The sequence below is a fragment of the Dermacentor silvarum genome, chromosome 2 (assembly GCF_013339745.2).
Source record: "Dermacentor silvarum isolate Dsil-2018 chromosome 2, BIME_Dsil_1.4, whole genome shotgun sequence".
Lineage (NCBI taxonomy): Eukaryota > Metazoa > Arthropoda > Arachnida > Ixodida > Ixodidae > Dermacentor > Dermacentor silvarum.
Genome location: NC_051155.1, coordinates 228726398 through 228753369, shown reverse-complemented (window position 1 = coordinate 228753369; position 26972 = coordinate 228726398). Strand labels below are relative to the sequence as shown.

Genomic DNA, 26972 nt, shown 5'->3' with positions numbered 1-26972 from the left:
TGAAATTCCAGGTCATCTGTCCAGAACTCCTGACCAGGAAGCTATGAAGTCATTTATGCTACACTGAACACACGACTTTTTCACATATTGCACTCCTGCTATTTTTGCTACAAAGGGAAAATGCAGCAGCTGTAGGTTAAAAGTTGCTGCCATAAAATAGATTGTGATGTTGCAGAATTAGTATTTTGCCTGTTTTTTTTGCCATGTAGACAACAATATGCTGTGACCTTGTCACCGATCTCGGGAGTGCGGAGGGCTGCGTGCATGCGCTACTCTCGATGGAGGAGAGACACGACTGGCGGCACAGCAAACGAGGATTTAATATTTACAAGGATGGTAAAAGCACGCGGCACACAACACTAAAACCATAACTCAAAACTAAAATGCTTACTCAACAGAAAGTGCAAAACTAACTAAATACAACACTACCAGAAGATAACCTATCTCTGTCTCGGAGCCTAGCTCCGTCTTAGAGTCTCTGCGTCAGTCTTAGCGCTGACTCGTCAAAGTCTGGCCACCTTGGCCCCGGTCTAACTGCGTCGCAAACAAAACGTGGGCTCTTACGGACCGCCGACTTGAAGATCCTCCCGTTGGGTCCAAGTCGCATTCATTCGGGGCGTCGTTACTGCAGTAGATGCCGACAACTCGCGTTGCCTCCTTTGTCGGTGGTGAGCTCGTCGGTATCTCGCCGGTGATGCGCTCGTCAGCGATGGCGCTCGGCGTTACTTAGGCCCACCTGCCTAGGCCTAGCATCGGGATGCGTCGCAACTTCTTCAGGAGTGCCGACGTGGCGTCCCGAGGAGAATCAAACGTGCCAGTCTGCCGCAGAAGGGGGATCCTCTCTGGGGTGCCTGGTCTTGCCGTGAGAAGCTGCAGCCCGTCCAGGAGCCTCGCCCGAGCTTGCCGAGGTCAACGGCCACACCTTGGACGGCCAGCGTCGCGGACTCAACCAGACCCCCAAGTCTCCTGTCGCCAGAACATAGCTGGAGATGCGACCTTCCTGACCCGGTGCCACGTTGAAACTCAACGGACAGCGCCATTCATCCCTCGACTATGCCTCGGTTCGTGTGCCTCATGCGCTCGCGCCGTTCCGAACACCAGGCATCGCGTGCTCCTCTTCTTTTTCGTGCCACCGGCGGCCTCTTACATGTGACATAGGCCCCCTCTTCAAGAGTTTTTTCTAAAAAAACTGCTCACTCTTGGCGTTCAGGTGATGACTGTGACTCCTCGTAGTGACATTGGTGCCGGTTCGTGTGAAGACTTGATGCACTACACCACACCACACTGTTGCGCACGGTTCACCAGACGCACTGTTCACCGCGTTTAAGAGTTCACTTTATGCACTTTTCACCACCTAATGCACTTCACTCAGCTGTTCACAATGTCCACTACTTCAATGTTTCGAAACACTCTACATGAATAAACTTTGCATCACAGCATGTTTTACAATACTCTACCTACTCTATATCTACATAGGTACTGTTTCACTTCTTTCCTCTCTATACACATTTACAAGTTCTGCAATCTTCCGTGTGCCAGTCCTACATGGTTTTCCTTTTCGTTCTTGCCATTGCACCTGCCCTATTTCTTTTCCATCTTCCGCGCTTGCGCGTTACACGTTTAGGGCGATTTCGGTATCTATCTCCTTCGCCCTTTTTCTCGGAGTCCCAATGTTCCATCGTGTCTGGTGCATGATGCTCCCTGGACTCAACTGCACCTATCAACTTCCTATCTTTCTGAGGTGGAACTACTTCTTCTTTACTCTCTTCTGCTTTTCGGGTATATGGACCTCGATCGGGATGTTGTCCATCCTCTTATCCCGGTTAACCTGAATCAAGGGCTCTCTAGTCGTGAGCTTCTTTACGGCGTCACGGGCATTATCTCGTATCTCTGTGTCCTTCCCTTCAGCAATCATCATGCAAACACTAGTCTTCTTCTCGTTTTTCCCCTTAACCATAGTCTTTTGACATACATCGCATGCCCTGACTTATCTCCTCACGTCGCTCTGTACCCTGATCCAAAAGAAATCTTCTGTAATACTCACCAACATGCTCCCTATCCCTTGATGTTCTGCCATCACACTGTCATGTCCTATCTTCATTACTTTGTCTCTAAGCTCTTTCGGGACCATCAACTGCTGAACCTCTCTTCCAGAGTTGAACACACACCTCCGGTATAATAAATCGTTCTTCTTGAAAAACTCCACCACGTTTCGACTTCTTTTCCTTCGTACTATTTCTCCTATCTTCTGTACGCACTTCTGCAACGACTCGTCTTTCTCCTGCAATTTCTTGAATTCAGCCGCCGTTATGCTCAACCCCTTAATGTTCGTGACCGGTAATGGTGTTAAGGGTTTAGTACTCTTACTCATAGCTCGCGTTTGTACTTCAGCCGCTACCTCTACCTCAGGTGACTCCTCTTCTAGCGTTTCTGGCTTTTCTCTCTTCTCTAAATCTTCTGTCCTCTTCCAGTTAGGGTCTGGGTCATCCGCCCTTCTCACCCCTGATACATTCCCCAAAATCAAGTCAAACAGAGGATCTTCTACATACCTAGCTGTGACCAATCCCGTAAAAAATGGTGTCGAAACTTGAATTTGTGCCTCTGGCAAATACTTAACGGACCTGTCCGCCAAAATGACTGGTTTGAAATAGCCGGTCATGTTCTCGGATGGTACCAGACTTTCCCTAACCAATACTGTGTTCGCCCCCGTGTCTCTCAAAACTGTGGCCCTGCGTCCTTGAACTTCTCCCTCCACCACGGGCATGTTCTTTTCTCTCGACTCATCCTCTTTACCTTTCATCATACATGCAGCTTTGTCTGTGTATCCTGATCTGCATTTGTGCGCTCCATGCCCTCTCTTTTGACATAGCTGGCAAACCACTGGTGGACCACCTCGACTATCCTTCACCCGACAGTTCATTGCTATATGTCCTAGCCGGTTACAAAGAAAACATCTTTGGGGCGTCCCTTGCCTGTTCATTGGACCCCGATTCCTCGTCTCACCTGCAGCTGCCATCGGCGCGTCCTTGCCACTCTTTCCTAAATTCCTCAGACCCTGCGCCTCTACGAACTGATCTGAATGCGCTGCCATTTCCTCTACTGTTTTTAATTTCCTCTCCTTGAGGAATATCGCCAGACTGTCGCTGCACCTGGCGAGGAATTGTTCTCCTACGACCTTGTCCCGCACCCCTTCATATGTCTTGTCGGCCTCCGACAACTCCATCCATCTCTCAAAGTAGTTTGTTAATCTACATGCAAACTGTTTTCCAGTTTCCGCGTCTTCCGGCTTGCATGACCTGAACTTTTCGCAGAAACCCTCAGCGGTTAGCCGGAGTCTTTGCAATAAAGTGTTTTTCACCTTGTCGTAGTCTAAACTCTCTTCGGCGGGCATCCGTCCGAACACACTCAAAGCCTCACCAACTAGACACAGGCTTAAGGCGCTAGCCCACTCGTTCCTTGCCCAGCCTTGCCCGACCGCTATTCTTTCGAAGCGATGCAAGTACGCATCTAAATCGTCCCTACGCTCATCAAATGGAGCCATTAACTTCTTGGGGCAAATCTGCTTTGGCCTGGGCGAAGTAGAGTTGGATGACGCTGACCCCGGCGAACTCGCGCCGTCACGAGAGCCCGCGCCCATCTCCGCTAGTTTTAACTTAAGTTCCAAAATTTCTTTTTCGCTTTTCTGCTGTTTTTCCTTCTCTTGTTGCGTGTATTCGAAAAACGCCATCGTCTCCTCCTTCGACATATTTAAATCCTTCGCTACCGCCGCCAAACGTTCCCACTCCATCTTTGCTACTCCCGAGTATCGGTGACTGGGCCGTATCTATCCTGGCAGGCTCGCCAATATTTTGTCACCTTTACTTGGGAGTGCGGAGGGCTGCGTGCATGCGCTACTCTCGATGGAGGAGAGACACGACTGGCGGCACAGCAAACGAGGATTTAATATTTACAAGGATGGTAAAAGCACGCGGCACACTACACTAAAACCATAACTCAAAACTAAAATGCTTACTCAACAGAAAGTGCAAAACTAACTAAATACAACACTACCAGAAGATAACCTATCTCTGTCTCGGAGCCTAGCTCCGTCTTAGAGTCTCTGCGTCAGTCTTAGCGCTGACTCATCAAAGTCTGGCCACCTTGGCCCCGGTCTAACTGCGTCGCAAACAAAACGTGGGCTCTTACGGACCGCCGACTTGAAGATCCTCCCGTTGGGTTCAAGTCGCATTCATTCGGGGCGTCGTTACTGCAGTAGATGCCGACGACTCGCGTTGCCTCCTTTGTCGGTGGTGAGCTCGTCGGTATCTCGCCGGTGATGCGCTCGTCAGCGATGGCGCTCGGCGTTACTTAGGCCCACCTGCCTAGGCCTAGCGTCGGGATGCGTCGCAACTTCTTCAGGAGTGCCGACGTGGCGTCCCGAGGAGAATCAAACGTGCCGGTCTGCCGCAGAAGGGGGATCCTCTCTGGGGTGCCTGGTCCTGCCGTGAGAAGCTGCAGCCCGTCCAGGAGCCTCGCCCGAACTTGCCGAGGTCAACGGCCACACCTTGGACGGCCAGCGTCGCGGACTCAACCAGACCCCCAAGTCTCCCGTCGCCAGAACATAGCTGGAGATGCGACCTTCCTGACCCGGTGCCACGTTGAAACTCAACGGACAGCGCCGTTCATCCCTCGACTATGCCTCGGTTCGTGTGCCTCGCGCGCTCGCGCCGTTCCGAACACCAGGCATCCTCTTCTTTTTCGCGCCACCGCCACCGCCACCTCTCCTCTTCTTTTTCGCGCCACCGGCGGCCTCTTACATGTGACAGACCTCAAGTTAGCAAGGGCCAGAGACGCAATATTTTCATGCAGTATGGTTTCTATTCTTTTTTTTTTTCCTGTTTAAAGGGACACAAGAAAAACACTAAATTACTCTATACTAACAAAGTACTATTTAAAAACTGTTTTCGTTAGTTTTACTGTAATATATTGTGACGGAGGGAAGAAGCAAGACGGGAAAATGTATTTACAATATGTACAGGATTGACACAATCAGTCAGTCACCGAAGCGTCGTCTTCTTCAGCCTCAAGCTCGTGCTCCTCTTCCTCAATGCTGTGCGGAGCAGTGAAACATATTTCTGCCCGGCGTGGAAGCGCCGTCCCGGTGTTTCCTAGATAGAAGAGGACTGGTAGCGTTTCAGGCGGCTCACATGAACGACGTCATGGGAAGTCTGGGAGCGAGTAGTAGGTGTGACCGGAGAGATCTCGTAGGTCACGTCGGTAACCTTGCAGAGGACCTAGTAAGGACCGGAGTAGCGAGACATTAGTTTTTCAGAGAGGCCGACGCGGCGGGTGAGAGACCATAGAAGGACAAGATCCCTGGGAGCATAGTCAGCGTCACGGTGACGACTGTCATAAATGCTTTTCTGTTTGTTCTGAGAAGCACAAAGGCAATGGTGAGCAACTTGGCGTGTTTCTTCGGCTCGGGCAATGAGACACGGGCTCTTGAGGGGTAGGCAGTATTGTGTCAAAAGGCAATACGGGATCGCGGCCGTACAACAAATAAAATGGCGAGTAGCCGGCAGTTTCGTGGCGCGAGGAATTGTACGCGAATGTGACAAAAGGAAGAGCAGTATCCCAGTCACGATGGTCATCAGACACATACATGGAGAGCATGTCCGTGATTGTTCGATTAAGCCGCTCCGTAAGACCGTTCGTCTGCGGATAGTATGCAGTAGTAAATTTGTGTTTGGTAGAACAGGAGCGTAGCAAGTCGTCCACAACTGTAGAGAGGAAGTAGCGACCCCGGTCGGTAAGAAGTTGACGAGGAGCGCCGTGGTGAAGAATGATGTTGTGCTACAGGAAGTCAGCTACGTCTGTTGCATAGGAGGTTGGAAGGGCTCTGGTGATCGCAAACCGAGTTGTATAATCGGTGGCGATGGCAATCCACTTGTTGCCGGAGGATGATGTGGGGAAAGGTCCCAAGAGGTCTACACCAACGTGAGAGAAGGGTTCGGCAGAAACGTCAAGAGGTTGAAGTCGACCAGCAGGGAGCACAGCAGACGGCTTCTTCTGGCGCTGACTTAAATCACACGAGGCGACATAGTGGCAGACAGATCGATACAGATCAGGCCAAAAGAATCGTCGCCGGACACGGACGTACGTACGAGATTCCCCAAGGTGACCAGAAGTTGGTATATCGTGCAGCTAGGACAGAACAGTGGTACGAAGATGCCGGGGAATGACAAGCAGCATCTCAGGTCTGCTGGGGTGCATGCTGCACTGATGCCATCCTGGAGTACGAACAAGCGAAGGGAGGGATCGCTTGACCCAGATGTGAGCTTGTCCATGATACCACGCATGTTAGGATCTCGGCGCTGTTCGGAAGCGAGGTCAGCTAAAGCAGATAGCGAAAATACAGAAGCATCGGTCGCAGGAACATCAGGAGGGTCGACTGGATGGTGGGACAAGCAGTCAGCATCTTGGTGTAAACGGCCGGACTTGTAGGCAACTGTGTATAAGTATTCCTGTAGGCATAGCGCCCAGCACCCGAGGCGACCGGTAGGGTCTTTCAGGGACCAAAGCCAGCAGAGTGCATGGTGGTCTGTGGTGACTTTAAATGGCCGACCATATAGGTAAGGGCGAAATTTGGCCACTGCCCAGACAAGCGCAAGACACTCACGTTGAGTGATGGAATAATGCCGCTCAGCGGAAGAAAGCAGACGGCTGGCGTATGCAATCACGCGGTCGTGACCTCACTGATGTTGGCATAAAATGGCACCGATTCCATGACCACTGGCATCGGTGCGGACTTCTGTTGGAGCAGATGGGTCGAAGTGCACTAGGATGAGTGGAGACGTCGGGAGGGAGATAAGCTTCGAGAAGGCGGCTGCCTGCGCAGGGCCCCAAGAAAATGAAACGTCTGCCTTCAGAAGAGCAGTAAGAGGACGGGCGACTTCCACAAAATTGTGCACGAAGTGGTGGAAGTATGAGCACAGACCCACGATGCTCCGGACAACTTTAGTACAGGTTGGCATGGGAAACTTCTGTACAGCACGAACTTTGTCCGGGTCTGGGCGCACACCAGAAGAGTCAACAAGATGACCGAGGATAGCAATTTGATGGTGGCCGAAGTGGCATTTAGGAAAATCAAGTTGAAGGCCAGCAGTGCAAAAAGCAGAAAGAATGAGCGAGAGGGGCTCCAGGTGCGTGGCAAATGTAGGAGCAAAAATGATGACGTCGTCTGAGTAACAAAGACAGATGCACCATTTCAGACCATGCTGGAATGTGTCCATCATGCGTTCAAATGTAGCTGGAGCATTACATACGCCAAACGGCATGACTTTGAACTGGTATAAGCAATAGGGCGTTATAAAGGCAGTCTTTTCGCGGTCCATTTCGTCGACGGCAATCTGCCAGTAGCCGGAACGAAGGTCGATGGAAGAAAAGTACTTTGCAGCGTGGAGGCAGTCGAGGGCATCATCACTGCGTGGTAGAGGATAAACGTCTTCTTGGTGATCTTGTTGAGGTGCTGGTAATCCATGCAGAAGTGCCAGGTGTCGTCCTTCTTTTTAACTAGAACGACAGGGGACGCCCAAGGACTGGATGATGGTTCGACGATACCTCGAGAGAGCATCTTCTCGACCTCCATGTGAATGACTTGTCGTTCATGCAAAGACACGCGCTATGGACGCCTGTGAATAGGGTGTGCATCACCGGTGTCAATACGGTGTGTCGTGAGAGAGGTCTGGCTTAAAGGGCGACCATTCAGCTCAAAAATGTCGCTGAACGAGGCAAGCAGCTGGCATAGCTGGTCAGCGTGGTCAGGCGGAAGATCGGGAGCAATCATGTTTGTGAAATCCGGAAAGACAGCCGGCAAAGAAGAGGAGTCAACGGGAGACGACGTAATATCAGCAGCCAAGGCTGATAACTGGCAGTCTTGGGAGGAGGACAGCTACCCAAGGCTATGCCTTGCGGTAGGACATGGTCACCAATTCCGAAGTTGACGAGAGGAAGGCTGGTGGAGTTGTTGGTGATAGTGACGACGGTGTACGGAAGAGCAACGTGATGAGCAAGGAGGACATCCGCGAGAGGAGAAACAATATAGTCACCGTCAGGCACAGGTGGAGTGGGGGAGAGGAGGACGCAGGTCATGGCTTGTGGGGGGAGTCGAATGTGCTCGGCGGAGCACAGTCTGCTGGGAACTTCCTCGGGCGGGTCAAGGCAAGGCAAATTGAGTTGAACAAGCCCAGCGGAGCAGTCGATAAGTGTGAAGTGAGCAGATAGAAAATCAAGGCCTAGAATAACGTCATGGGGACACTCTTGAATAACAGTAAATAATACAGATGTATGGCGGCCAGTGACGCCCACATGAGCAGCACACATTCCTATTGTGGCCAGTGTTCTTCCATCAGCGAGGCGCACAACATAGGACGCCGCAGGTGTCAGGACTTTAGTGAGCCGTCGACGAAGCTGGTCGCTCATCACAGAGATGTGCTCACCGGTATCGAGCAGAGTAGTAACAGGGACACCATCCACATACACATCAAGTAAATTCCTATCCGTTGGTAAGGTCAGTAGAGGTATTGCAGTCCGGGTCGTTCTGGCAGCGTCACCCCTCGGAGCTGCATCCGTCAGTTTCCCGTAGAGCGCCGGTACATGGGGGACAGAGAACGGCGAATAGTGGGTGAACGAGACAGGGGACGTCGTGGTGAGGGTGAACGACTCTGCCGTGTAGATGCGGATGCCTGAGTAGAGTAGTATGTCTCTGTGGAATCTTCCGGTGGTGGACGAGTACCTGGTGAGAGGCGGTAAGGTGGGGGCGCGGACTGATATTGCGATGATGTCCAGGTATTGCGGCAGTGACGGGAAATGTGGCCAACGCGTCGGCAGTTGAAGAAAATCGGCCTGTCATCGGATGTTCGCCATTCCGCTGGGTTGCGAAAAGGCCGAGAGGGGTACTGCGTCGCGAAGAAGGGATCGTAGGAAAGGTGTAGGTATCCAATCGGTTGACGGAATAGACAGACTGAATGCCAAGGTTCGCCAACTCTTCGCGTACGACAGACTGCATGAGCGAAATTGTCGGTCGAGAATCGGTAGTATAGGTCTGGAAGCCAACCGGTGTCGCGGCTTCGATCTCTTGCCGAACGACACGGACGAGGCTCTCGGACGTTGGCGGCTGATGCGGAGAGTGAAGATCCTTGCACGACGACGTAGCAGCTGTATTTGGAAGACGCGTGAACTAGTGTGCGATGCGACGACTTTTTGCTTCTTCGAAGCGTCGACATTCATTAATGACATCGTTGATGGTGGAAAAATTCTTATATACCAGTACATTAAAAGCGTCATTCGCTATGCCCTTCAGTACGTGGTTCACTTTGTCTTCTTCTGACATCCGCTTGTCAATCTTGCGGCAAAGGGCGAGAACATCCTGGATGTACGTCAGGTATGATTCAGTCGACGTCTGGACGCGAGCCCCAAGGTCCTTTTGCGCAGCTCGCTGACGGCCAACAGGCTTGCCGAATAACTCGCTAAGTTTTTGCTTGCATAGCTCCCAGCTAGTCAATTCTTCGTCGTGGTTTCGAAACCAGACCCGTGCCGTGCCTTGCAGGTAGAAAATTACGTTTGCCAGCATAACAGTTGGATCCCACCTGTTATGGGCGCTGACAAGTTCGTACATGTGGAGCCACTCATCGATGTCAAGATTGTCGGTCTCGGAAAACGTGCCTGGGTCGCGGGGCTGGGACAAGATGACTGTCGGCGCTGGGGTAGCGGTTGCTCCTGTCGGCATGGCGGCTGTGCCAGCACCGGCTCCAACGGTCGTCATGTTGTTAGAGGCCAGGCTGCATCTGCTGCGAAGCTCCGTCGTGCACAGTAGTACCCCGCACTTCCACCAAATATGTGACGAAGGGAAGAAGCAAGAGAGGAAAATGTATTTACAATATGTACACAATTGACAGGATTGACACACTCAGTCAGTCACCGAAGCGTCGTCTTCTTCAGCCCCAAGCTCGTGCTCCTCTTCCTCGATGCTGTGCGGAGCAGTGTAACAATATGGATTGTTGAAAGAAAAAATCAAGGTCAAAGTTATATTTTTCGAATTTTGCACCAACACCCGGCACTGGTACGTCGTTGGGACGTCGTTGATTTCAAAGTATTTTTTCTTATTTGGGAGGTTGTGGCTCAGTGAATCTTCTTCAAACTTTCCACTTTACATCTTTGGTTCTGTTAGAAAAGATTAAAGTCAGTCTTTACCTTAAAAAGAAATGAACTAGGCCCCCAAGGAGATGCCCTCAAAATTCATGAGTCCTGAGCTGGTGCGGGAACTTCAAAGGCGGCATCACCACCCATCTTTCGTTTTTTTTTGCGTCTGTTCTGGCTTACCATGCCTCATTTCACAATAAAAGTGGCTTTTTTGCCATTGTGGACGGTTACTTTACTAGTACCACTCAAATAATTTTTTCTTTAGTACCGCTTTAATCTGGTTGCAAAGCTTGCAACAAGCTCCTGGATCAAAATTTTATGCAATAATTACTACATTCTTTCTAAGAGGTATCTGTGAATGTTACATAGTGAAATGTGGTTACTTTCTTGCTTTGCAGGTATGATTTCATCCTGACAAGTGAAACAATTTACAACACTGCTAGTTACCAGTCCTTGATCGCAGTTCTGAAGAAGGCAATCAAACACACTGGTATTGTGTATCCTTTGTTCATGTGTCTAGCCCCTGTGCAATATTCTGCTTGACAAGGCTATTGATGTTCTTGAAAAGCATGTGATCAATCTTTTCTTATAGTACTCAAAGATGATGCCAATGTTTTGAGGCTTAAAATTAGACTCAAAAGGATGCTTAGGCAATGCAATGAACTGTGCAGGTAAATGTGATAAGTATACTACATTAACAACAGTAGATAACATTAAGTGAGAGGAGAACGGGAGTGTAGATAGAACATACGAGGGAAACCCAAAAGTAATGAGAATTTTTTTATTCAAATGGAAGAGTAGCTAATACCAACGCCTGCCACTAGGTGTGTGTACTACATTATCGTCCTCATCAGGCAGGTGGCCAAGCAGTGTCCTTGTGTAAAGTTTTGTCTACTCACTGCGCTGCTTTCTTTTGAGCTTATGTTGCCCTCTGAGTCTGTTTTGGGATGTTGGATGTCAAAGAACATGTGTATCAAATTCTGTTCTTTGTCGGGAATTTTTTGTAAATCAAAGAGCTCGTTCATTTTAAATTTGTACCACAAGGTCAGACAGTCAAGCAGCATTTCTACATTGAAATGTCCACGCTTGATGCACTTCCAAGTAAGCGCCTCAGTCTGCAACTCGGGCAAGTGGCTTGTGCATAATGACAATGCTTCTTCGCAAACAGCACTGAGTGTGCAGTGCTTTTTGACAAAAATGGGACAACAGTGTTACCGTACCTCACCCTCTCTACTCCCCAAATCTTGTCCCTTGCAACTTTTTATCTTGAAGACTGAAACATTTTCAAAAGTTGAAGGAGATAAAGGCAAAAATGATAGACAGTTTGGAAGAGTTGCTGAACAGTTTTGAACCATGGATAAGGTGGTGGGACAAGTACATTGCATATGAGAGAGCATACAGTCAAACGCCTTTATAACGAAGTACTCAGGACTTGCAAAATCCTTCGTTATACGGGTCATTTCATTGCAAGCCTTGTGCACCAACTTATTCACAATAGAGCAGAATAACCATGTTCAACAAAAGAAAGCCTTTATTTAACTTAAATTCAAGAGAGACTTGTTGAAATAAGTTGCTAATTTTTTTGTGCACACTTTGACTGACAGAATATGCGGCTGCAGCCAACCTTATTGTGCCGAGGTTTACAGTATGCTCCACGGCGAAACACAGCAACTACACAACATAGAGCTGCAGATTGTTGAATGCCGCTATCGCTCCCCTTGTTGGCAAAATTCTTGGCTATGTCTGCAGAATCTACCTCATTGTTGCCTTCGTTGTTATTCGCATCCTATTCGCCTTGATGGCGTTGAAGCCGTCATCAACTGTGATGTATTCACCAGCCAACACACCCACTGATGCATTACAACAAACATAGTATGAGTTGAGCGATGGACTACTGATATTGGCACGATCGTCGCTAGTGCTGCCATTAGCACTAGTGCAAAGCACCGTACTTACTCGATTGTAACACGGGGGGGGGGGGGGGGGTGACTTTTCATTGCGTCCAACAAGAAAAATAAAACTGTGAAAGTAACACGAGGGGTGAGTTTGTCGCGTGCATCAAAAAAAAAAAAAAGAAACGATGAAGAAGAAAACCACTAAAGTAATGCGAGACCACCGGATGCATGAAAAAGTCGCAGTTTCACCCGAAAGGCGAAGAATCAATTGCGATTGTTAAGAGCTATATGGAGTAAGGATCTTAGTTTTATCAGCTGCATAATCTTGGACACATTTGCTTACTAACTGAATTAACAAGCATGGTGTCAGCGCGCACAAGCAAACATGAATAGATCACATTCGATGACCGTAGACAACCACTGTCAAAATGCTGGCGTGAGCAAGTGTGGCGACTGCAGCGAGCGAAGGTTCGGGAGGTCTATCACTTCAACGGAAACTGATCGGCGAAAGCACAGCGCATACAAAGGTGAAAGCCGTGCGGAGATTGCTTTCAAGATACGGTGCGCGCGACAGCTCGCAGCCGCGCAAAGTACTAGTATGCAGTTATGGCAGAGTAGAAGCCGCACCCCTCTTTCCCGCGCTGCCTTCCTGCTTTCATCCTTTCGCGTGGGAGATTGAGTTGGCAGTTACCCTTGCGCCCGGTCGTGAGATACGCAGTTGGTGCCGCAGCTAAACGTTGCCTCCCCTCCCTCCCTCCCTCCCTCCCATTCCCCCACAGCCTTTCGCGCAATGGAGACGTCGCGTTTGCTCTCCGCCGTGCGTTCGCTCTCCGTGAAAGCACACGTCCCTCGCGCACTTTCAGTCGCACATTTCACTTGTTGATTAGAATTTGATGCATCATATCACTTTTTAGACAACAGGAATTTCGGTATTCGATTGCAACGCAAGGATCGAGTTCAGGTAGCAAAAATGTGGAAAAAAACTCACATTACAATCGAGTAAATATGGTACACTTTTGTGACACCTGCAGAGTGCAGTGGAAGCACAATTATGTGGCGTTCGTTGTAAAGCAACAAATCAGCCATTGGGGACACCTAAATTCCTTCGTTGTACAGGCAATTTGTTGTAGTGGTCTTTGTTGTAGAGGCATTTACAGTACACATGAAAGATAGTAATTTGGCCAGGGCATAATCAAGCCTTGATTATATAGGCCATTTCACTGCAGAGGCATTTGACTTTAGTTCAAAGGTGATCGAAGATTTGTAATGTTCAAAGAAATATACAAAAGAAAAATATTCTTTTGGTGTGATTTATGCTATATTTAATAGAGCTGTTGTTAAGAAAGCCATGTGATGCCTTGAGTAGATAACCTGTGTTCTATTTAAATAACAATGCGTATGAAGGCTAAGGAATACGAAAACATGGAAAGAGGCAGTATGTTGTTATATTGACTGTGAAAGCAGTGATTTTTCAGGAGTATGGAGTATGAAGGTTGAGGGAGGCCATTGCTCACACGCAAGCGTAGATGCAGGAAATGCACCACACCTAGTGGAACCTGCACAGGCACCTTGATCTGTCTGTTCAAGCCAAACAAAACTTTTTTAAGGAGTCTGTGGACACTGTTGAGAACAGGGCCGCTATCTTGTACGCGTTCGAAAAGTCGACGTTCGGTTTTGCCGCACGCGATTGGCCTAGATTGGCATAGGCCACGATATTTGCACGGCCTGGGCAATCGCGTGAGACCAAATCGTACATCAACTTTTCAAACGCGTACCAGATAGCGACCCAGAATAGGCTGCCACTCAGGGCAATTTCAGCCAACCCATATTCGTTGTTACAATACGCTGAAGTATGAGATTTGTGGGCAGTCTGCATAATGGTCACACCTAGGGCTTAGAACAATGCATTCACTGGAGCATGCATGAAAGGACTTAATAAAACATTAAAAAAAATGTTGCATGAGCGTTGCTTGCTTGAGCCGTGCACCATCGGAATTGGAGGACGCTTACGCTTCGCCTTTAAGAGTGGAATGCGATAGCACTCAAAGATCCCTGGCAGCCTGTCAGGCTTCTTTCTCATATATTCAAACTACAATCTGATGCTATCATGTCTGTAGGTTGTAGTAAAGTCATACTTTATGATTTTTCTGACAGATTTTATTTTGAAAAAAATTGGAGGACGCTTAAGCTTCGCCTTTAAGAGTAGAATGCAATAGCGTTATCGGGACCCGTTTGCATCGCATCGTTCACATACGGCAAGTAGGCTTCATTCACTGCAACACTGAACGTGGGAAAGCCAGCTTACAAAGACCAAGGTTACACCGATTCTCTTAAAGTCGGCTTCACTTTTAAACTGAAATGCATTGCTGGAAAGACGTTTTTCCGGGGGCAATATAAGTGGTCCTATATTAAAATGTGAAGGCCCTAGCACCTTTTTTTATTATTTTATTAATTGTTTGCTATTGCCCCGACGCGCGCAGGTCTGGTAGAAATGTTTGTTTCCTCGTAGCAGAATTAGGTTTTCTCGTACATTCAAATTACAATCCGATGCCAATTGGTAAACCATCCGACAGCGAATCTGACGCCGAATGGTAAAGTCTTACTTTACCATTTTTCTGACGGATTTCACTGTGACAAATTCAATTTTTGTTCACCAAAACCTTGCACCACGTGGAGGGCCTGCACGGTCGATGTGGTTGGATGATTTTTTCTGCCACCCGCGATCACACACCGGTTGTCGACGCCGGATTTTCTGCGACATGGGGCCCTAAACAATATCGCGTTCAAATTCAATTTTTGTTCACTAACCCCCCCTGCACTACGCGGAGGGCCTATGTTGTCGGAGTGGTTCGGGATGAATTTCTTCGCCACGCATGCCACAGATACCGACGTTGGATTTTCTGCGACACGGGGCCCTTAATGCTGTCGTGTTAAAGTTATAAACTGCCTTGAACCTCTAGCTTAAGTTCAATCCACGAAGCAGCTTTCATAATATTGTAAGACAGAGCCAGACTAGACGCTTTTATTTGGCCAGGCAACAGAGCGAGTCCATAAAGAAGATATGGGATGATGTTTGTGTACAGATGAAAGCGCTGAAGTGCGCATACAGCGTTGGCAATCTTTCTCGGCCTCTGTGAAGCGGCCAACCTAGTTGCAAGTCAAGTGGTATAGAGGGACGATTTAACAGCTTGAGGTGCAACATGTGGACAACCTCATAGCTGCAGCGATAGTGGCCATCCACAGAATGGGCTGAAGCAGTGTGATAGGTCGTAGCAGAAGTTTGTTCTATAATGGTGTAAGGGTCGACGTAGTATTGGAGAAACTTCTCAAAAGTTCCTACGTGAGTTCATAGCAGAACTTCTTCACCTGGCTGGAGCAATATGCATGTCGTTTTTTTTTTGCAGCAAAACTTTCTATCTGCCTGAGCAGTGTCCATGTGGGCGCAAGAAACACTACGAAAGTGGTCGACTCTGGAAAGAAACTCGTCTGAAAGAGGCACTGGTACCCGCCACGGTGGCTTAGCGTCTATGGTGTTGCGCTGCTAAGCATGAGGTCGCGGGATCAAATTCCGGCCACAGCGACCGCATTTCGATGAGGGCGAAGTGCAATAATGCCAGTGTCCCGTGCATTGGGGGCACGTTAAAGATTCCCTGGTGGTCAAAATTAATCCGGTGTCCTCCACTACAGCGTGCCTCATAACCTAATTGTGGTTTTGGCCCGTAAAACCCCAGAATTCAATTCAAGAGACGCAGACGAAGGCAGAAGTAGGATTTCATTAATGGTATTCAGTTATTTGTTGAATGAGAGATATGTTGCAGGCAGACATGACAAAAGTGCTGTATGTACACTTAGTCACTTTCATCTGTGTATAATCATCATCATTCCATATCTTCCTCTTGGCAGACTATATGAGTTTTAAATAAAACTGCAGTACTCGTTGCCATTGCACAATTTGCTCCACTCAGTGCACCTATTGATTGAGGGTCAGTGTGTGCTTCAATAAATAAATCTCAAAATTCGCAGCAGGACGGAATGCCTATGAATTAGCAAGAAGGTTCTTGCAGCTATCGAGGAAAGAGAACTTGCTTGGTTATGTTGCCAGAAATTAAACCAAAACTAGCCGTAGAAAAGCTGTTATATTGAATTATTAACGGCGCTCTGCAGCATGTCACTTCTTTTTCTAGAGTTTAGAAGTCTCGGACGTTAATTTAACGCAAGAAATGATGTCAGTACCCCTTTAACTTGTACATAAATGATTTAGGTAATAACATTTCACATTGCAAAGTGTTCTAATACGCTGATAATTCAAAACATGTTGTCAATTGGTTTCCGAATCACTTGATCAAGTAAACAGCAGTAAGACAAAGCTGGTATATTTTCGCAACTCTTTTAAACAGATCCATACCAATGTTTTATTTATTGATGCAAAAGCGTCAAATGCCCCATTGAGCAAAAAAGCCGTCGTCTGTCGTCTGTAGCAGCAAAACAGCAGGTGAATTCCCATTGGCTGCGATGCCACGTCACGAGCGCGCCTCGACGGAGCAGAGCAGGCGAAAGGGAACACCTGCTGTCGGTAGCGCACCAGGTGACGCGTAAGGGGAGAGGGCATCGCCGCGACACCATGTCACCCTCGCTCTCAGAAGACTTTGTTATCTGCATGTTTCTTGTCAGCGCAAGCTCTCGCATGCATTCTAACTGGGCCTCGGTGAGGCCAAATCAAAATACACCAAGCTTGTCAATGCGCTCAATGGCCCACAAGGAGTTCATAACTCGAAGGACCACTCAGCGGCGTTCATTTGGAAAATAATGCTTTCGCATTCAAAACTCAGAAGAAGTGCTTAGGTGTCCGCGGATTTTTTCTACCCATGCCTAGTTGTAGAAATTGTGCCTGTCTGCCCATCCGACTTGTATCTTCTGTGAAGTACATCGTAATTTTTTTTTTATTCTGATAAGTCTTGGAACACTCACATGAAACATGCTTACTCTAAAACTTTAAAAATTACTTGTCTTTTGTACTCCACCACATCACTGTGCCCGCTACAAGTAAAAAGGCAGATAGCATACTCTTTAGCATACATTGTGCTACGGTTTGGTATCTCTTACTTTTATTTCTGTTCCAATACTTGGCGGAATAAGGTTGACTCTCTTCTATAAAACTCTGGCAGAACCTTATTGTCTGAATGTCTTTGACGGGGGTTCGACGCCACCCAACACACAAGAAATTTAAATGGTCTTTTTTTTTTTTTTTTTGTCATTGAGGAGCGGTACATACGCAGTGAAACATATGCAGTGGCATATTCCCAGTCACGCAAGTTGGCATTAATGGGGTTGATAGAAGAGCAGCAAATGTCCAGTGACAGGTACCCAGTGACACAAGTTGGCATGAAACAGTTTCACTGATCAGTGGCACATACACAATGCCACATACCCGTAGCCCAACTTGGCGTGACGATTAGTTTCTAACCCACTTTAACCCCATCATAGCAGCTCGATACTTTAACCATTAGACCATGGAATACTTAGTGACCCAAGCAGGCGGGAAGGCGGTTAGACAGACGGACAGCCCTCGGAAAGTGGGTTAAGTATCCTAACAATGCTAATTGCATTAAAGGTATGTTAAAATCTTTAATGTGTGGCTTGCACAAGAACCATGACCAGTGTGTATTTTGTCCCGAAGATGTAATACTTTGATTTATTGATTAAATAAACAATTGTATTAAAATACATCTGGACAAGAGAGTTTTGCCCTGCCTATAGGCCTTACCACGAGCTCTGTCCACGTCACATATTGTTTTTTCCTCGTGTGTGTACCAGGTGTGAAAAGCATATTTGTGAATATTACAGTCCACTCCTTTTTAATAATTTTGCTTGTAGAGGTGTTCTTCCTGAATAGTTGCAAAGCTGTGAAGAAAGTTTTTTTAAAGTTTTTTTGCATTTAGACCTGTTAGTAGTATCAAATTTTGTTGATTGTGTTTCATGTCTCCAGCTGCCGGGCATTGCCCCTCAAGCCCTCACTTGGCTTTAGCAAGCCTGCTTTTGTATACTGTTATTGTTTTCTAATAACCATTGTTATTATCCGGTAACTAATCATGAAATAATGTTGACTGCACAAGCATTGTTGTAGCTAGGAACTGAGCTGGACCTTGTAGCTAGCCAAAACTGAACCTATCAAAGCATTGCTGAGCCCTTCATTACGGTAATCCATAATTAATGCTCAAGCATTAAGAAGGCATGGCAAAGGTGTAAGGAGGAAAAAAGGCATTTGCCTAAAATACGGTCAGCAATATATCACTGAGTCATAGTTACGCTTTAAAAAAATGTATCCTTTACAAAACACCAATAGGCTTGTTGCTGCCAAAACTTGCTACTTTGGAGTTGGAGGTGGCACAAGATTATTTGAAGATGCTTTGGCTGTAGATGGATTTTTCACATCACGTGTTGTTTTTGTCACGGATTCTGGTGTGCAACGGGAAATTCTGGAGCTGCGTGTCATGCCTCCACCCTGACATTGCCCACAGGTATGCAATAAACACTTTTGTACAGAGCATCCTGCTGAAATTTGATGATGTCCAATGTGTCCTTTTACACAACTTGCACACTCTCATGCACAGTATTCAAGGCAGTATAGAGTGATGTACCTCACTGTGTAGTAACACGAGTAAAATGCTAGTGTATATCTCAGCAAAACAAATAAAATGCCAAGAGACACCCACACGTAAGAGTCAGTTGCTATGCTTGTTGAAACATGATTTGTACCACAAGTTTATCTAGCTGTTCCTGTGATCTTATATAAGCCGAATTTTCAGATATGAGGAACAATTTCTTGACCATTTGGTTGGCTTCTTATAGACCCAATGCAAAAATTATCCGTTTAAGCACGAACTGTACATTTCGTTAAGCTGTGGTTGTAACTGATACCAGCTCCACAAGAGGACTAGAGTGATAGATTTGGTGGAGGTGATTCTTCTTGCTACACGAGAAGCAAATAGTGTTCCTCTAGACATAAATAGCTATGGCAATAACAGTTATGGCAACGTCGATGCTGACACAGAAACCTGCAGGGCTGACACTGTGGGAAAAATAATTTCTGGAGGTCCTCGAGGTGTCTCTGTGGGCTTATGATTATGATGAGCACACTGTGCAGGCGCTACAAGAACCAGTGGCGTGCACTCATGATACAGCTAATACCTTCAATACTTCGGTGCATTCTTTTCGATGTGAAGGCACTGAATCATTTTTGAGCAAGCTGGAGAAACGTCCAACACTTCTGACAGCACCAGGTTTCTACAGCAACAGCAAGCAACAATTATTCAAGACCTAAAGTAAGAGTGCACAAAGCAATACTTTCTGTTGCAGAAATTCAATATTTTTTTTTCTGTTTGATTTTAATGCTTTTTCATTTATTATGTTGTGTCATGCATATTTGGATGCCCCAGAAATAGCAGATTGTTAACTTTTTCCTTACCACTAGAAGCATGTTCATTTTCAGTGCTTTCATGTTTTAACTTATTAGTCTGAATGTATACCGTGATACGTTAAATCATATCTTGATCATTGGTGTTTTGCATTAAAGTAAAGCAGAAATAAGTGCTCTAACACTTTCTGAGAATTCGTATGTGAAACTTCAAAATACTTCAAGAGGCCCAAATGAAAGTAATAATTTGCTATTTTTAGTATAAGTACTAAAAGTAAAAAAAGTCCCAAATATGCAAAATATGCACCTTGCTCATAGATTCCAACTTTCTGTAAGTTAGACCACAAAAAGAAATATGCAGATTTGGTGGCGTGAATATTCACCAATGTGAAGACAGGTAAGTGGCTATGGTTCAAGGAGCATTTGTTTTACTCATTGCAGCATGCAGCTGGTTCCTTTATTACTGCAATAATTAGGCTCTCAAATCGATGGTTGTCAGGTTGGGGAACATGCACAAGCCTCGTCGTACTTGATCATTGTGTTTGATCAGCTTTTCTGTGCAAGCAAAGTGGTCTAGTCGTACGCCTTGAACTGTTATTGGAGGCTTCATGTGCTTTGTACAGCAATGTACAGTGTTACAACACATCGTACAGTAAATAAGGGCATTTGCACAGGCAGTGTTCAAAAAAGTAAGAGATTAGACTGCTAGTCAAGCTTCTGCCAACGGCCAGTCTGAAATCAACTGCGTGCATTTGTGCGAGTAAAAACTGCACACGACAGCAAGAATTGCTCGTAATAAGTTGTAGTACATATGCTGCTGAAACGCTGATAGATAAAAGCAATCCATATGGTGGGAAAAAATGAAGTTGCACTTGATACTACTCGGACACAATCATCAAGACAACACGCACTCCTCAGTGTGTACCAATGTTTGAGACATTCGTAAAACAGCCTAGACTTTGGATAAGGAAATTAGACAACCCGACAGAAGCTTACGTGTCTTCACAGCTGCTCTCACTTAAAACTTTTGTTGCCAAGTCGACAAAAATGCAAATTTTGTTTGTTAGATTGGGGAAGTGCTAGGAGCACTGGAGGCTATACTTTCAACGATACCTCCTGTGGATGTTTTATTTTTCCAGACTCTCCAATATGCTGAAATCTCACCAGTAGGTGCAGTCATCATTTCATGCAGTGCATGGCATTTCTCATGGAAGAATTAGAATGGCGATGTTTAAATAAAAAGATTGCAGCATGGATTGGGGAGCAAACATGAGTATATGATATTCTTTAGCTGAGCTTAAGGAGCGGAACTTGGCAGGTCTTATAATGCAAAGTGCAGCTAACTGGTGGTGTATTTGAGTAATGTAATGGATACCAATGAAGGGAGTAAACTATGGTTCGTTCTTAATTCTTGCTTCTTGTCCACTGCTTCTTTGAAGCGCTGAAGGCTGTTTGATTGGAGATCGAACGAAGGTAGTCACGGCTCAATGCACCACAGGTGTGCCCGTCGGAGACGGAGTGCTTGGCATCTATGACTGTGGAGGCTGGAGATGGCTTGAAGTTGTAAAAAGAATTCAGCTTTAAATACAGAAGTTCACAGCCAAGACACATTTACAAAGATAATGTTTGAAACTGGCTAACAGTAGGAATTTGTCCCACTTGGCAGAGCCAAATATTCATAGCATCTAACCTTAGACCAGAACCCTGCTCAATGGTTGCGAGCGTCGTCTTAAGGGCGCAGGAGTCCGACCCCACAAGGACAAATCATCATTATCATCAGCCTATATTTATGTCCACTGCAGGACGAAGGCCTCTCCCTGCGATCTCCAATAACCCCTGTCTTGCGCTAGCTGATTCCAACTTGGGCCTGCAAATTTCCTAACTTCATCACCCCACCTAGTTTTCTGCCGTCCTCGACTGTGCTTACGTTGTCTTGGTATCCATTCTGTAACTCTAATGGCCCACCGGTTATCCATCCTACACATTACAAGGAAAACAACCAATAGTAACCACACTGGAAGGTGATTGATCTGGTTCAAAGCCACGGGGACGTGCCCGTCATTATTTAAGGTCAATCCCTTCCGCGCGGTACGACCCCTTCGTCCACGTCAACCAGATGACCCTAATGACACCACTTACGGGTTTTCTGGAAGTGGTGCGGCATAGTTAAAAGCTGGCACGTGCGTAGTGAAACAACGCTGGACAACCCACTGTCACCGCGAGCCCTGTGCGCTACTTTTGGTTTTCGGCGGCAAATCCCTTCTTTCAATCACTCATTCAGGGCTTCCTGGGATCACGCACGCGTTTTCCACACGGAAACATGTTGCACGGGCACCACTTCGAGTGGAAGCACCTCCGACCATCTCCGACACAAGTCCCCGTAGGGTCGGCTGCTTGTGTCGTCTCCGCGCCTTTCCCCGTGTTCGGTGGATGCAGCTGCCATATACGGCAGAAGTAATTACAGCTGTGGCAGTGGCATTTGTCCCACGGTAGACCTAATTCGGTTGATCATCACGATGTGAGCAGAGGAAGTGCTGAAATTGGCTGCTCTTACTGCCTGAGATGACTGTACCTTAATTTGCAATTTGGCATTTGGAATCGGATCAGACTGTTGACGAGCTCCATGTGCAAGGCAGTAAGAAGCAAGCTACCTGCACCGTATTTATTTATGTCCGTTCATGCCTCCAGAATACTGGAGTGAAGATGTTGCTTTACAGATGTCCTTGAATTCAGTTTACTCGCTCGGAATGCCACTTCGCTTTGGCATTCGGAGAGTAAAATTTAAAAAAAAATGTGGAGGGCTGACTGAAAAAAAAAATGAAATGCTGTCAAAAGCACTAGGAAGTTGCAGAACTGACTGACCCAAAGTTAGCAGAAGTTATTCTTACAAATTAGTCCAGGTTCTGTGCATGAGCAGTGCCGCTAATGCTTTTTCTCGTGCGTGCACTAAGAACCTTCTAGCTTGCGCTAGCTGCCTGTGCCTACTATTTTTAAAGCTACTGAGGAGACACTTTTAGTCTGTCGACATACATGTCGTTTATGGAATATCTGAATGGCAGCGCCAGCGCTGGTATAGTAAAAAAAGACATGTTGTGGTGCTTTGTTTTGCCACGGTGTTACGAAATGTTCTTGTCAAAGGAAAGGAGTCATTATACGTTAATGTTTTATGTTTCTGCAGACACATTTGCACCAGCACCGAAGTAGCATGTAACCCGTTATTCCAATAACTAATTTGCACACTTCGTATGCTTATCAGTAGTAAAGAAAAATCACGCAGAAACTCCTCCGGGAGTTGTCTAATTATGCGTAAGCATTGTGCCACTTGCTCACCTCCACGCAGCCCGGTGTCATTATCAGTGTTATGACACTTGATCCGGCCAGTACAAACGACAGCGATGCGGCGACACAAACTGGTGCGGACGCCGGCGCAAGGTGCATTGATCACGCAAGCAAAGTACTGCAGGTGGTGGTGCCAGGTGTGCTGATGACGTTCCGATCATCATAAGTCGTTACCGCTCTCTATAGCTCCTTGTCCATCAGTGTCGAACCATTATGAACCGTGATCAAAGGACTCCGGCGGCGGCACGGACCGATCATACGGCACGGCCACGCGGACCGTATCTTGAAAGTGATCTGCGAAGCGGACAGTGTGTGTGCTGACTGCTGACAACTCCGCGCGCTGTGTTTTCACCGCTTCGTTTGCGTTGAAGCGACACACAGCACGAAGGTAAAGTTGCTTGCTGCTGCCGGCTCTATATTGAAAGCGATCGTCTTACGGGAGGGACGGACGGACGCGCGGACAGTTTTTGCTTACGCATTTAAAATTTATCCCCTTGGTTCCCCTGATCATTCTCACCTGTTGCATTGCGAGGGTCTCAACTCTGGCAGCCTCGGCGCTCGCCTTATCTTTGCACCCGCCACAGATATCTCCAAGATAGGGTGGGCGGGCCAGCGCGCGCTTGATCACGTGACATCCAACTTGGGCGCGCGGAAAGACGTCGCGCATCATGGAGAAAATTAGAAAAATTGTTTTCTTTACTTCATAGCACGCGTCAAGCCACCATCCTTATCAGCTCGCAGTCGCACGCTTTTCCTCGCACCTACAGCATACGGCACGTGGGATCTATCGATAGGATCTTATCCCGATTGGAATTTACGCGTAACATCACGGCAGAAGCCGACGGCGAAAATTTGCCTGAAGTTTCCCTTATAATGGCTATTGCAAAAAAATCAAAGTCAAGCCACCATCCTTATCAGCTCGCAGTCGCACGCTTTTCCTCGCACCTACAGCATACGGCACGTGGGATCTATCGATAGGATCTTATCCCGATTGGAATTTACACGGAACATCACGGCGAAGCCGACGGCGAAAATTTGCCTGAAGTGTCCTTATAATGGCTATTGCAAAAAATCAGTTTTGTCCGAAAGGCGAAGCATCGATTGCGATGGCAAATTAATAGACAGTTATACGAAGTAGGATAGTAGTTCTATCGTATAAACTTGTAGACATTCGCTTACTAACAAATTAGCAAGCAATTGACACGCACGCGCAAGCACACGTGAACACATTTCACTCGATGACTGCGCAAACTCGCTGTCAAAACGCTGGAGTGAGAATGCGCGGCCGCAGCAGCCAGCGAATTGACCTTTGTGCTGCATCTCGCTTCAACGCGAACTACGCGGCGAGTACATAGCGCAAACGTAGCTATGGGGCTCGAGAGCTGCAGCTTCGAGCAGAACAAGTGGCGCCGCCTGCGACGCGGCGCGCTACTAATCAGTCGTTGCTGAGCGCGAGTGTGCGGGCGAAAGCATGGCACCTCGAAAAAACGACGCAGGACGCGGTCAAAAAAGAGTGGGTCTACTGGTGCGTGTACGGCTACAACAACAGCTACAGAAACACCGCCGGTAAGCTCCCAAAGGTAAAATTTTATGGATTTCCGGTGAAGTTTTACGAGGAGGAGCGCGTGGATCCGGGCCGCGTGCGACGGTCGAGGTAAACAAAGACGCTGTTCAATTTTTTAACGGTTTTTTCTTTTCGCTATCATTGGAAATTTGCTCATCGCGGTCGTGAACATTGTCTTTTTTTCGCCCCGAACCGGACCTTTGGCAGGCTGTGAAGAAACAAACACAGCCAGGGCCGCGGCGTGTTTACGCCACCCTCGTCATCCAGCCTTACATGTGCAGCTCGCTCCTGCAATGTGCCTTGGGCGTGAAGACGACTGAGTAATAAAAGAACTAATGAGAGAGGGCGAATGAAATAACGATCTTTTGCTTACCTGAAGCCGCACGTCGTAGTCGACACTTTTCATTTGCGCAACACATCTACCAACGTCGGAGGGGTCCGCTGCACTCATAATTTCTTCTCTAACGCCGTAAACATGATTGCTGGCATTAAAGGTCATTGCTGTGGAGCAAGCTGCTTCGTATAAAATACTGTTCCACGCTTTCAGTTCTGCGAAATCCTCAAAATAAAACGCGCTGCTAGTTTTGCACGGCCATTGCTCCCGTAGGCCAGCGTTGCGCGCGGCAGAAGCGAGAGCCCTGCAACAAGTCGCGACGTCTTTATGCGCACGACCACCACTCGCGGCGCTGGGTGTTCTAGCGCCGCAGCGCCACCATACCAGCTCTCGAGCCTTTGGTACGTACCTAGACTGTACTCTTTGCAGATGGCTTTCAAGATAGGGCCCGAGCGGCCGCCGTCGGAGTAGAACGCATCCCTCCCTCTCCCCGGTGTCTTGCGCGCTTCATCCCCGATATCCTCCCTTGCACACGCGAGATTGACTCACCATCGTCGGCTCACCCTCGTACGCTTTCACTCGCACATACAGCATACTGCACGCGGCGACCATGTTATCGCCCTTGGAATTTATGCGGAACATCACGGCGACGCCGACGGCAGAAATGCGCCTGGAGTGTCCCTATAATTGCTATCGCAATAGAAACAAGTTAAATGTTTGAGTGCAAGTGGGGCAGATGTCCCAGTGCTCTATCGTTCGTTTCGGTGTGGTGGCCATGGCAAATCAAGTGTGAGAAGAGAGAACAGAGCGCTGAAATCAGCACTCTGTTCTCTCTTCTGTCCCTCCGGTGGCAAGTCCGTTTTGGCAGAAGAGATTTATGAACTGTTGACGGATTCTGAGTTGTAAGAAACTGACGGATAATCAATTTCTCTGTAGAATCAAATGTCGGCTAAATCAACACAGGGAATAAAAAAGAAACAGCCAGGTCCAAGAATCGGAAGGGCAGCCATTGCCTATGTGAAAAGACCGTCAGCTCGGACTATGACAGATGACGAAATTGACGATGAAAAACTAGCTTCTATGTAGCACGAAATATCCACCGAACCGACACGCGAGAAAAGACGCGACAAGAGCTGAGGCACCGTCGGAAAAAAAAAATAACTGCAGTCAAAGGGTTCATTCAAGTACAGTACTACGCGAGGCCTGTGGTTGAAAGCATGTTCCACATCCACTGCGATGGCCATGAATGGAGCTGGCTAATAATCCCAGTTTAGTACACTTAAACAAGAAGTGGATGTGGGGGGCCATGCACTGCCGTGGCTGAAGTAGCACAGAGCAACGCATATGTCACATGCTGTACTTGTGGGTTCGACTCCCACTGGCGGCAAGTTCTTTTTAGTTCCACTTTCATTTCCCGATTTCTTATCAGTTCTGCATTGAGTGCTGGGCAGTATCGCAGGTACATGTATCTTAGATACTCTTTGGGTATCTTGTATCTGTGTCATGATACGTCTGGCAAGACGTGCATCAGTATCTGTATTTCCGATGCATGAAAGAATGTATCGTGTATCTTAAGATACAAGATACTGCTAACGCAACATCACCGTGCGAAACTATAAACGTTGGCTGAACCCCGATTCTCAAGCTGATACTGCTGCCACTACACCACTTGAATAAAACTAAAGGCAGCGACCATTCTTTTATATTTCTGCCAGAGCCCTCCAGCGAGGGCAGGCGATGAAGTCTGCACGTTCCTATTGGTGGAGCACAGTCACGTAGTGGCGCGCGCGCCGTCTGGACAGCGGTATCTGCGCCATCGTGAAGAGGCTTTTTATTGACGTTCTTGTAATTAGATGGCGACCCGCTAGCTGGTCGGCAAGCAGAGCAGCGGCTCCCATCAAATACAAAAGTGACAAGCAAAAATCGCTGACAGCGCAGCGTATAAAGAGCATTCATGTTAAGCAGCCAAAGCAACTCCAGTAGTTGTTTCGGAATGAAAATGTTATACTTTGAGCAAGAAAGACAAAAATTTTGAGATACAGACATTTCATTCAAATGAAACAAGGTTGGTTGGTCGGAGTTAAGAAATTTCCAAGCAGACATTTTGCGCATGCGTGTTTGCTGCTTACATTATACAGCATACGTGTTTGCTGCTACATTATACAGATCTATAATAAGAAATTTGCAAAGGTATCGAAGTATCTTAAGATACAAATGGAAGGTATCGTATCGGATACAATAATTTAG

General features: G+C 47.2%; 1 protein-coding gene across 1 annotated transcript in view; it reads left to right on the top strand.

Moving 5' to 3' along the window:
• The window catches only part of LOC119442823 (histidine protein methyltransferase 1 homolog), a 31883-nt gene extending 13251 nt beyond the window's left edge, over positions 1 to 18632 (top strand). Inside the window, exons 6-7 of the mRNA XM_037707856.2 lie at positions 10578 to 10676; positions 18418 to 18632. Of these exons, the coding sequence (XP_037563784.1) occupies positions 10578 to 10676; positions 18418 to 18580 (262 nt within the window). The 3' untranslated portion in view covers positions 18581 to 18632. The remainder of the gene's footprint in view (positions 1 to 10577; positions 10677 to 18417) is intronic.
• The last annotated feature ends 8340 nt before the right edge of the window (positions 18633 to 26972 follow it).